The sequence below is a fragment of the Haliotis rufescens genome, unplaced genomic scaffold (assembly GCF_023055435.1).
Source record: "Haliotis rufescens isolate VD_foot unplaced genomic scaffold, xgHalRufe1.0.p SCAF_18, whole genome shotgun sequence".
NCBI lineage: Eukaryota > Metazoa > Mollusca > Gastropoda > Lepetellida > Haliotidae > Haliotis > Haliotis rufescens.
Window position 1 is genome coordinate 28,700,511 of NW_025963868.1, and position 12,246 is coordinate 28,712,756.

Consider the following 12,246-nt stretch of genomic DNA (forward strand, 5'->3'; position numbering starts at 1 on the left):
ATACTTATTATATTTCATCATAATCTATTCGTTACTTTACGTGGCCCCTTTACTTTCAAATCATGAGTGTTTGAATGTGAAAAAAGCACATATATTTCAAAACGGAAGTTGATATTCATTTACTGCGGAGTACTTGGAGACGGGAATGGTTGTTTTGACAACGTGGTAAGCAGCGGGTAAGCGGGGAGAAGTTCACTGTCACTTCCTGGGAAAAGTGAATCTGGCAATTTAGGGGACCGCTTCTTACCCAGCGACCGGACAAGATGAGCATCAATTTCAGTGCAAACCAGGTAAACAATCACATTATTTTGTGACTGGTACATAATCAGTTAAAATGACTTCTAAAGAACAATGAAGTTCTGCACTTCGTAATGTCTGTATGCTTTCATATATGGGGCCCCAAATATCATATGTTGTAAATTAAACGCGTTTTTTACAATTTGGGTTTGTGAAACGTCAAGAGTGGGCTCAGGATATGTTGTTGTTGCATACTATAATTAGATTAACATCTTTCTCAGGACTAACATTAACGTCTGTGAAGTATATTTTACAGATATTTTGGTTAAATCTATGGCTACATTGCAGATGCTCAAGCTCTTTTCTTAGAAACGGTTTCGAATTTTTTTATCTGCCAAGACATTTAGTCATCCTGCTAAATAAAGGTGTTTGGGTTCCTGGTGAAAATACTTTTATGAGGGACCGGTCATTGATTATAGGATTATAGGGGTGGGTGAGAGGGGTGCAGGTTAAAACAGCACCTCAGCAAAACGTCACCGATTTCTATGCGAAAACGGCATGCAATTGACGAAAATGACTACTATGTGTCGAGCGAAAATGGCACCTCTATTTTTAATAACGTAGTATATATATGGTTTATTTACAGGTTATTTTATGTATTTGATGTATTTACACGTTTACCCATTATGACAACAATGGATTTAGAACTTTTCCAAAAATAATTATTTTAGCAAATTTTCGTGATAAATAATAAAAAAATAATACTGTTTTGTTCTTGATAAAGTGTACCTGCTAAAACTAATTATTTTTATTACTTTAGACAAAATTTATTTTATGTATTGTCTCATGCTTTGAGAAGATCATACTGTAAATTGGAGTAGGGGGCTAATTTCTAATGTAAACTTGATTTAACATTTCACAATTATTGGTGTTTGCAAGTGACCATGTAAGTTTAATTTCATTTATTTTACAAAGGTAAAACAAAAGAATAAGGTGCCGTTTTCCCCAGGCAACAGTAGCCGTTTTTCGCTTGAGGCGAGGTGACGTTTTCACTTATAGGTGACGTTTTCGCTGGTGACATATTTTGCTGAGGTGCTGTTTTAGCTATAACCCGGTGAGAGGAATAAGCGGAGGGTCACAAAACAAAATTGACAGTCTCTAGGGGAGTGTCATAATAAAATACAGGTTTGCTGAGGATAATAAAAATTGACATTTTATAATAAAATATATGATACATGTATTATGTCATTTCAGGAAGGGTTATGAAAGAAATGTACAAAGATATGGGGAGCGTCATTTAAAAATAAGACAAGCATTAGGGGAGGGTCAATATTTTCAGTATGTTAGTGCATCAAAAATCTGTGCAAGTGAACCAAATCTTTTAACATTTAATATTTATGAGCCTAGGTAATCTCTTCCTTTTCAGATTATGAAGAAAAATAGACTTTTGAAAATATTGTTGACTTGCTTGGGAGTTTTCAAATAATTTTATTTCAAGTTTTGTAGGAGAGACTACTCTTTTCTGTCTGCTCCTCATAAACACACAAACTAATCCATCATTTGCCTTAAAAGAATGGTTACTCAACTATGGATACACCCAAATTACTCTCATGCATTTTGAGACCGCCTCTGTGGTCTAGTGGTAGAGCGTCCGCCCGGAGAGCGGAATGTCGGGGGCTCGATCCCCGGCCGCGTCATACCAAAAGACGTTAAAAGATGGTACTTGTTGTTACCCTGTCTGGTGCTCAGCCTGATGTTTGAATGAGAAATGTAATTCACAATCACATACAGACTCTAGTCAGGTATTTGTTGACTTTAATTTACTTATTGCCAAAATGCTTCAATCTCCCCCAAAATTGTTTAGGAATATAAATTATTTGATAGGGGTGGGGGATCAACACATTGTTGATAAACAAGCAGTATGTGGTGGATCCAGGTTGTCCTATTTCAAGCAGGTTGTGTGATGGTAAATTTACTACCCGGGTGCCCAACCCCCTATTACCCAGCCCTACCCGGGCATCCACTGTAGGTCTCAAGAGCTGGGCACATAATGTCTGATTGGTGATCGTTTGACCACAGCCCAGCCCTACCCGAGCACCCACTGTAGGTCTCAAGAGCTGGGCACATAATGTCTGATTGGGAATGTTTGACCACAGCCCAGCCCTACCCGGGCACCCACTGTAGGTGTCAAGAGCTGGGCACATAATGTCTGATTGGGAATGTTTGACCACAGCCCAGCCCTACCCGGGCACCCACTGTAGGTCTCAAGAGCTGGGCACATAATATCTGATTGGGAATGTTTGACCACAGCCCAGCCCTACCCGGGCACCCACTGTAGGTCTCAAGAGCTGGGCACATAATGTCTGACCATAGCCCTGGCCAAACTATTTAGATACATGTTTCAAACGATCAGATCATGCGTACACAGAAGTTGACTGAAGCTTTATCTTTACTCAAACATATATAAGTCAAAAGGAATGTGTGCATCGTCAGAAAGAAATGCGAACATTAGCGACTCATAGTCAAGTGAATAACCACGGGTCCGGGAAGTACTGTGGGTTCCCAGGTCCTACCCAGGACCCACCCGACCCGAGTACCCGAAAACCCTAATGGGACAACTGGATATATGTTTCGAATGGTAAGTATTTTACATCTTACTTGATGCACTGGCTCTGTTATCATTTTGTTATTTTTTCTAAATATCTTTCTTTTCTTTTCAGTATGAAAATGCATTCAAGACTTTGAAGAACTGGGAAGTGCCAACAGGGTTTGGTCGCGTGAGTAATACTCTTTCCCTCTCGGCTGTGTACGCCGATAACTGAACTTTGTACATACAGACACAAACAGATGGGTACGCCGACACTGAACTATGTACATACAGACACAAACAGATGGGTACGCCGACACTGAACTATGTACATACAAACACAAACAGATGGGTACGCCGACACTGAACTTTGTACATACAAACACAAACAGATGGGTACGCCGACACTGAACTTTGTACATACAAACACAAACAGATGGGTACGCCGACACTGAACTATGTACATACAAACACAAACAGATGGGTACACCAACACTGAACTATGTACATACAAACACAAACAGATGGGTACGCCGACACTGAACTTTGTACATACAAACACAAACAGATGGGTACGCCGACACTGAACTTTGTACATACAAACACAAACAGATGGGTACGCCGTCACTGAACTATGTACATACAAACACAAACAGATGGGTACGCCGACACTGAACTTTGTACATACAGACACAAACAGATGAGTACGCTGACACTGAACTTTGTACATACAGACACAAACAGATGGGTACGCCGACACTGAACTATGTACATACAAACACAAACAGATGGGTACGCCGACACTGAACTTTGTACATACAAACACAAACAGATGTGTACGCTGACACTGAACTTTGTACATACAGACACAAACAGATGGGTACGCCGACACTGAACTTTGTACATACAAACACAAACAGATGGGTACACTGACACTGAACTTTGTACATACAGACACAAACAGATGGGTACGCCGACACTGAACTTTGTACATACAAACACAAACAGATGGGTACGCCGACACTGAACTTTGTACATACAGACACAAACAGATGGGTACGCCGACACTGAACTTTGTACATACAAACACAAACAGATGGGTACGCTGACACTGAACTTTGTACATACAAACACAAACAGATGGGTACGCCGACACTGAACTTTGTACATACAAACACAAACAGATGGGTATGGGGATACTGAACTTTGTACATACAAACACAAACAGATGGGTACGGGGATACTGAACTTTGTACATACAAACACAAACAGATGGGTACACCGACACTGAACTGTGTACATACAAACACAAACAGATGGGTACGCCGACACTGAACTTTGTACATACAAACACAAACAGATGGGTACGCCGACACTGAACTTTGTACATACAAACACAAACAGATGGGTACGCCGACACTGAACTATGTACATACAAACACAAACAGATGGGTACGCCGACACTGAACTTTGTACATACAAACACAAACAGATGCGTACGCCGACACTGAACTTTGTACATACAAACACAAACAGATGGGTACGCCGACACTGAACTGTGTACATACAAACACAAACAGATGGGTACGCCGACACTGAACTTTGTACATACAAACACAAACAGATGGGTACGCCGACACTGAACTGTGTACATACAAACACAAACAGATGGGTACGCCGACACTGAACTTTGTACATACAGACACAAACAGATGGGTACGCCGACACTGAACTTTGTACATACAAACACAAACAGATGGGTACGCCGACACTGAACTGTGTACATACAAACACAAACAGATGGGTACGCCGACACTGAACTGTGTACATACAAACACAAACAGATGGGTACGCCGACACTGAACTTTGTACATACAAACACAGACGGGTACGCCGACACTGAACTTTGTACATACAGACACAAACAGATGGGTACGCCGACACTGAACTTTGTACATACAGACACAAACAGATGGGTACGCCGACACTGAACATTGTACATACAGACACAAACAGATGGGTACGCCGAAACTGAACTTTGTACATACAAACACAAACAGATGGGTACGCCGACACTGAACTTTGTACATACAAACACAAACAGATGGGTACGCCGACACTGAACTTTGTACATACAAACACAAACAGATGGGTACGCCGACACTGAACTGTGTACATACAAACACAAACAGATGGGTACGCCGACACTGAACTTTGTACATACAAACACAGACGGGTACGCCGACACTGAACTTTGTACATACAGACACAAACAGATGGGTACGCCGACACTGAACTTTGTACATACAGACACAAACAGATGGGTACGCCGACACTGAACATTGTACATACAGACACAAACAGATGGGTACGCCGAAACTGAACTTTGTACATACAAACACAAACAGATGGGTACGCTGACAGTGAACTTTGTACATACAAACACAAACAGAGGGGTACGCCGACACTGAACTATGTACATACAGACACAAACAGATGGGTACGCCGACACTGAACTTTGTACATACAAACACAAACAGATGGGTACGGGGACACTGAACTTTGTACATACAAACACAAACAGATGGGTACGCCGACACTGAACTTTGTACATACATACTCTACCATTAGACCATGTAGACGAGAATACGTCAAAATATGTTTCGAAGCGTAGTCGCCAGTTTGCAACTAGTGTCGTAAAGCTCGAGAAAGCTGCCTTCTGATTGGCTAATGTCGATTTCTTGTCAGTCATTTCATTGGTCGGTCAAAATTTGCGAAAGGTCATTCTGACGTGACCCGTAATGGGATGTCCTCAGATCTTTGTTTAGCAAGAACTAAGATACGATTTTAATGAGATTGACAAAAACAGGGATGAGGTTGTCAGTGGATGAGAGTGGATGTGTTCAGCTTGAACGTAACTTTGCAGACGTACAGTGTTTATGAAATTCTTCTTTATCAGAATATGCCAAAAATTGTCAAAGAAAGAAAAAATAATCTGTTATCACAGTTTGTGTGTGTTTTCAGTACCCATCGTCTCGTGAGGGATTTACTCAGATCATCGCTTCAGACAGAGGGCACCTGCGACCTGGCGTGACAAGAGACCGGTCATCGCCATGGGGCGCATTCGTTGGCACTTGGGACATGCCCACCAAAGTACCAGGTGAGGAACACATACCGATTTTTTAATTATCTTTTTAATTTATTTTTTTTAAAATTTAATTATTATTTTTTTATTTATTTATTTTTTTTATTTATTTATTTTTTTTAAATTTAATAATTTGTTTATTTTTCTAGAGCATTAACATGGTTTGCATAACAATATATTTAAAGAAATAAGGCATGTCAGCTTGACCAAAGCTAATTAAAGCTTATTGAAGTAATCTCTATTTCAATTAATGATGGACGTATACTTTGTTAACTTTGTTAATTCAGTGAGCTCCTTACGGATAAATTGGGCTTTTGGTGGATAGTTATTATTTCTAAAGTTGAAAATGATTTGTTTTGACTAAAAATGATAAGGTGGTTGTTCCATAAATAACCAAAAAGAAAATTTTCTTTGGATATTGTTACCGGGCTTTGCGTTTTGTGTGATATCCGAATTTCCACGTCCTGAAAATGTCCAACTTACCGTATTCGACGTAATAAGCGCCCAGGGCACTCTCAAAATTAGAAATATGGGGGCTCTTATTAGAATATTATTTTGGTGAAAAAAACAGAGTTGAAAGATAAATTTCGTGGTTTATGCTGACAGTAACCCATGTTACTGTAAGCTTCGACTTCCGTGACCATCGGCATGAGTCATTACTCATGCTATCAACCACTGGTTTGGTGCGATCTCATTAAAATAAGATGTTTGTTCTTGCTACTGCTAAACGAAGATCTGAGGACTTCCCATCACAGGTCACGTCACGACCTTCATCTGACCAATCAGACCGCTTACCAGATCAGGAAAGTGACAATCAGAACATGTTTTCAATCATGCAACCCCGAAAAGTTTAACACAGTGTATTCTGAACGACAGTCACGGACTTCGCTTCAATGGGATCAACATTTGAACGAAGAGACTTTGCATTACCCGTGCAAAGTACTGCCATGCGATCTAGGCAACCTATTAGGCTAAAAAAAATAAAAGTCTTGTTTCTCGGGCACTGCCCGCATCATCATAAAGTTCACTGCATGTTTTGTTTTATTTCCTTTCAAAAAAACCCAGAAAAATCCTTAAATATCCATCAGTAGTCAAATACTGTATTCAAGTATTTTACTCATCAAGGAATACATGTAGAGAGGCCCTTTCCCAGGTTGATTGTACACAACTGTTTATTTGGTTACACAACTGTTTATTTGGTTACATACTAGTTTGAACAACAACAAAAAAACATCGCCATTTTCAAAAGCTATTGCCAGAGAACCAATCCTTTTATCACTTGAAGCCTTAGCTATTCCAGCATGTTATTTTGTTCACTTTTCAAATTTTGCATTAAGAACTACCGTATTCGACGTCATAAGCGCCCAGGGTGCTCTCAAAATTAGAAACAGGGGGCTCTTATTAGAATATTATTTTGGTGAAAAAAAAACAGAGTTGAAAGATAAATTCCGTGGTTTATGCTGACAGCCTGAAATGTTTATATAGACAGATATATTTTTCCAGAACTTAATTGCCCATAACTATGGGTTCATATAACACACGAGTGCGTATTGTATGCGAATAAGTAAGTCATTTGTACATTGATCAATCGGAAAGGGTGCTAATTGGGATTGTTCACTAGCCATTATATTAGCAGATATCGCCATGGGCGCTTATTAGAGCGGGGCGCTTATTACGTCGGATACGGTATGTCAAATATTTTTCAAAGAGTGAGTTACCAGTTTGAAACTAGTGCCGTATACCGGTAGCTCGAGAAGCTGCTTTCTGATTGGCTTATGTCGACTTCTTGTTGCTCATTTCATTGGTCAGTCAATGTGCATGAAGGGTCGTTCTGACATGACCCTTGCAGCCTTGGCAAGAACTGATATTAATAAGATTGGGTTTGTCAAGGCAAGCCTGGCATTGAAAGTTATTATTTCGTCTTTAGTAATGCAGACAACACACCCAACACTCCTACTTTTGGATCAACTGTCCAGTAACCTGTTAAACACTGGGTGCCACTTGATGAAAGTGTGTTGTTGCTATGACCTCTTCGAAGTGGCCCTACAACATGGTTTAGGTCATAGTGCTATTACGGGTGGAACAGCACTCAGGACTGGAAATATAGGACAAGGGTACCTGTTGTTATAATGTCGTGTACATCATAAAGTACAAGGCATGTCATAAGATAGAGTGACCTTGTTTACTGTAGCCATGTGGTGGGCGAATACAAAATCCGGAAGGGGGTACACATAAAAACATGGATCGCTTACTGAAAGTGGATTTGTGATTATTATTAGAGTGTGTGAGTGGGTGATTTTGGTTTTACGCCGCTTTTAGCAATATTCCAGCAATATCACGGCGGGGGACACCAGAAATGGGCTTCACACATTGTACCCATGTCGGGAATTGAACCCGGGTCTTCGGCGTGATGAGCGAACGCTTTAACCACAAGGCTACCCGACCGCCCCGATTATTATTAGAACACCTGTCTTGCTCTGAAATGCTGGTCTGCATTTTTCATTTCATGTCAGAAACCCAGTATTGTTAATCTGAAGATTCCTTGCTGCAATGTTGTAGTCCATTCCTTCGGAAGCCTTTTAGGGCCATTTGTTTTTTTCGATACTATCTAAGATATTAAGTTGAAATTTCGAGATACTAAGTTGAAATTTCAAGATAATAGTGAGTGAGTGAGTTTTGGTTTAACGCAGCTTTTAACAGTATTCCAGTTATATCAGGGCGTGTCAGCTTTATGTGGGAGGAAAGCCCAAAGTGATGCAGGTCTCAGACGTTTACCACTTCGGTGAAACCCACGAGCACGGGTATGGTGCTGACAAACCTTGAAACATAATTGTGGCGAACCAGGTTTCGAACCAACAATCATAGGTTTCTGGCGTGCCCAAGGGACGCAACTTTGCATAGCGAATCGCAGGGTCTTAGAAGACTGGGCCACCCATGCCCCCCTCAAGATAATAAGATAATAAGTGTGAGATAGGATAAGTATATAAATATACAATTTATAATAAAATTTTCAACTTCTGTATCTTGAAATTTAAACTTCTTGAAATAGAAGTATAGTATCTTGTAATTTCAACTTAGTATCTTGAAATTTCAACTTCTGTATCTTGAAATTTCGAGATAGTATCTTGAAATTTCAACTTATTATCTTGAAATTTCAAGATAGTATCGAAAAAAATGAAAAAACACCTGGCCATAAAAGGCTTCCGCTTGTGAGTAATTTCCTTGCCTGACATTTAACTTAGATTTATCCCCAGATGTATAACTGACAGAGTTCCCTCCCTTGTTTCTAGGAAACAACATCACCAACAGCACTGCCCGGTCTGGACAAGCCATTACGAAGTTGGACAGGATGAAGACAGATGGGGAGATTATCCTGAATGGGCATCTCAAGAGGTGCAGGGTAAGGGAGACAACTCTCAACATAATGAAGCAGCCCATCATTGCAAGATAAGGGACCATTCAAAAGTTTTATGTCTGATAAAAAAAACTGTATCCTTAAGTTTTAGACATTCCCCAACCCCCAAACATTTAATTCTGAAAATGTGGAATTCTTGAGCTCTGCTGGTTCAGAACGATTATTGACTTAGGTTTATTTACTTGGTGTTGAAAATCATTTGTAGGTTGTTTTTTTTTATCAAAAATGCCTTTCTATATTACGCACTGCACTAGAAGGGCTTACCCTACCACTTGGCAAGGCCGGATGTATTTAATGACAACTAACAGCATATGAATATAAATAGGATCAGAGTTTTTCTTAGGTAAGTTAACAAAAAAAATCAGATAAGTTGATTTTGTCGGATGGCAAAGTTGTAGGACCAAGTCCTTGTGTGTTTCATCGAAGTAAACACCTCATACCTGCATCACTTGAGGCCCTCCTCCTATAGTCTGGAAGGTAATTTAAGGTACCGACGTTTACTACAATACTACAACTCAACTCGAAAGGGTGCACGGGAATCACGCACGCACGAATACAGTGTTAGCATTGGGCGTCTCAACGTGCGTGATTCCCGTGCACCCTTTCGAGTTGAGTTGATTGGTTCAACTGTGTCATATGGCCCTGTGACGCAGGGGTAGCATTATGCAGATGGCTGTTTCAATGAATGCTCGTTCCACCCGTGACAAACAGGTCTGGTTGTTGATGAAATATAGTGATAGCTAAATAGACAGATTTTTTATTCATGCACCGATTGTCTTTAAATGTAATATCCAGTTATGTATGACTGTTTAATAATCTCATACCAACTTTGACTGGAGTAGATCCGATAGTTTTTCAGATATTGTAGTAAACGTCGGTACCTTAAATTACCTTCCAGACCATACATGAAGCGGACACACCATGATATAACTGGAATACATCAAAGCGTTGTTAAACCCATCTCACTCACTCACTCAGTGAATCACTAGTGTACTGAGCCTATGATATATGTTAATAAACTTGGGAAATGATCAGTTGGTTCGCAATTGTTTTAGAGACAGGCTTAAATGTAGGTGAAAAATGTATTTGTAGAGTGTTGATTTAAATAATAATGTCATCTTATTCTACTTGTACAGATCCCTCCACCACAGCGGGTTCAGGATGATGTTGAAACCATCTTAGCAGCCACAACTCTGAAACCAGCCACGCCCAAATCAGCCACGCCCAAATTCGCCTCAGGGAGATTATCAGGTGCCGGGGAGCCCGCCGTGGAGTCCCGGATCCGATCTGGAGCAATGAACCCTATCCCGGGCTGTAACAATTCACTCAAGTCCATCGACTGGCCACGTCCGGGAGAATCGCGCATGGAGAGAGCACAGCGGCCATCATCCCATACATCCAAACCACCATCCCCCTCTGTGCCCACATGTCCTGCGGAGATTGCGGCGGCAGGTTTTGCAGCGAACATGGTCGGAACCCCAGAACCGGAACTCCAGGCTCTGCAGAGAGGTATCTCCCCTGCAGGAATGGTGACATGGCATATGCCCAAATCTACGGAACCACCCCAAGTTTAGTGGTTCAAGACTTCAGGGGAATTTAAAATTTGGGAAGTAGTTTTCAACTTTGAACTCAATCTAAATTAAAATGTTCCCAAATGTCCTCAAATTGATAAATTATGATTTGTAAATTTTCTCTGATAGTTATTTTGACTCAGATATAAAGGAACTCTGAAAGATTTTTTAATTGACTTACATGGAAATACATTGTCAGTGCTATTTGTAATTCAATCATGAAAATATTTACTTTCACATCAGATTGTTGTTAGATTAAAGACATTTATATCCTCTCTTGAAATAAGCCCTTAAACCTTTAGAAAGCAGTTTGAATGTTTAAGATCTTACAAAAGCACATGTGATATTCTGTTTCTTTTACGATCTGTTTTTATTTTTGTAAGCATGTGAGTTTTAACCAGTGTTTTTTTGTTCTAACAACAAACTGTGCAAGTTTAGTGATGTCTTACTAATATCATTCTGAAAGTTGAGAAAGATTTTGTAAAATCAGAATTATGATTCAATGTTTAAATGTGCATGTGACAAGATCTCTGTATATAAAAGATGACATCTTGAGTCATGATGCTTTAAAGTTGAAGATATATTTATGGTTAATGTGGGCTGGTGGGGTTGAGTTGTGGGGATGGTATAGGCAGCACATTGTGTCCGTCAAATAACTTTGAATTTGAACATCGTGCTGCTCTCTTCAAGGCTTCACACTGTGATATAGCAATACAGCAATCCCTTTGTTTCTTCGTAATGAGTCACAAACGAAAGTATGTAAATGTTTGAAAATAATCTGATTGTATAAGGATAAATTTTGTATGAATATTACCAAGAACAATGGTATAATTATTATTTTGAGGTAAATGAAATGTTACCATCACTGAAAAAAGAATAATTTCTCCATGTTTTTTCCCTGACTATTTCCCTTATTGGAGTAGGTACGTCTCATTAGTTAGCCAGACTGAATCATTTCAGCTGTCAACATTTTAGAATGTTCTGTACTCGGCACGTCACATGTTCTGTGTTCTCGTCTTGTCCAAACTTCTTTTACCTCAAGCTTTGTTAATAAAACTGTTAAAACAAATTTGTGTTGCATTCTGAACAACCTTTGCTGCCAGGATGACCAATGCTATTCACAAGTGTACCGCAATATTTTTCTCTACATTCTATTCACAATACAAGTCTCCTTCTGCAAGGATGACCAAAGCTATTCACAAGTGTACCTCAATATTTTTCTCTACATTCTATTCACAGTACTGGGGCACGGGTGGGCCAGTCGTCTAAGGCGCCGCGATTCGCTGTGCAG

At 39.9% G+C, this 12,246-nt stretch overlaps 1 protein-coding gene across 1 annotated transcript; it reads left to right on the forward strand.

The window, feature by feature from the left end:
• The first annotated feature begins 134 nt into the window (after positions 1-134).
• On the forward strand, positions 135-12,024 carry LOC124148906 (protein Flattop homolog). Its single transcript, XM_046520160.2, has 5 exons — positions 135-290; positions 2,958-3,014; positions 5,849-5,984; positions 9,260-9,369; positions 10,521-12,024. The coding sequence occupies exons 1-5, from the start codon at positions 264-266 to the stop codon at positions 10,956-10,958; spliced, it is 768 nt and encodes a 255-aa protein (XP_046376116.2). The 5' UTR covers positions 135-263; the 3' UTR covers positions 10,959-12,024.
• Positions 12,025-12,246: the final 222 nt, after the last annotated feature.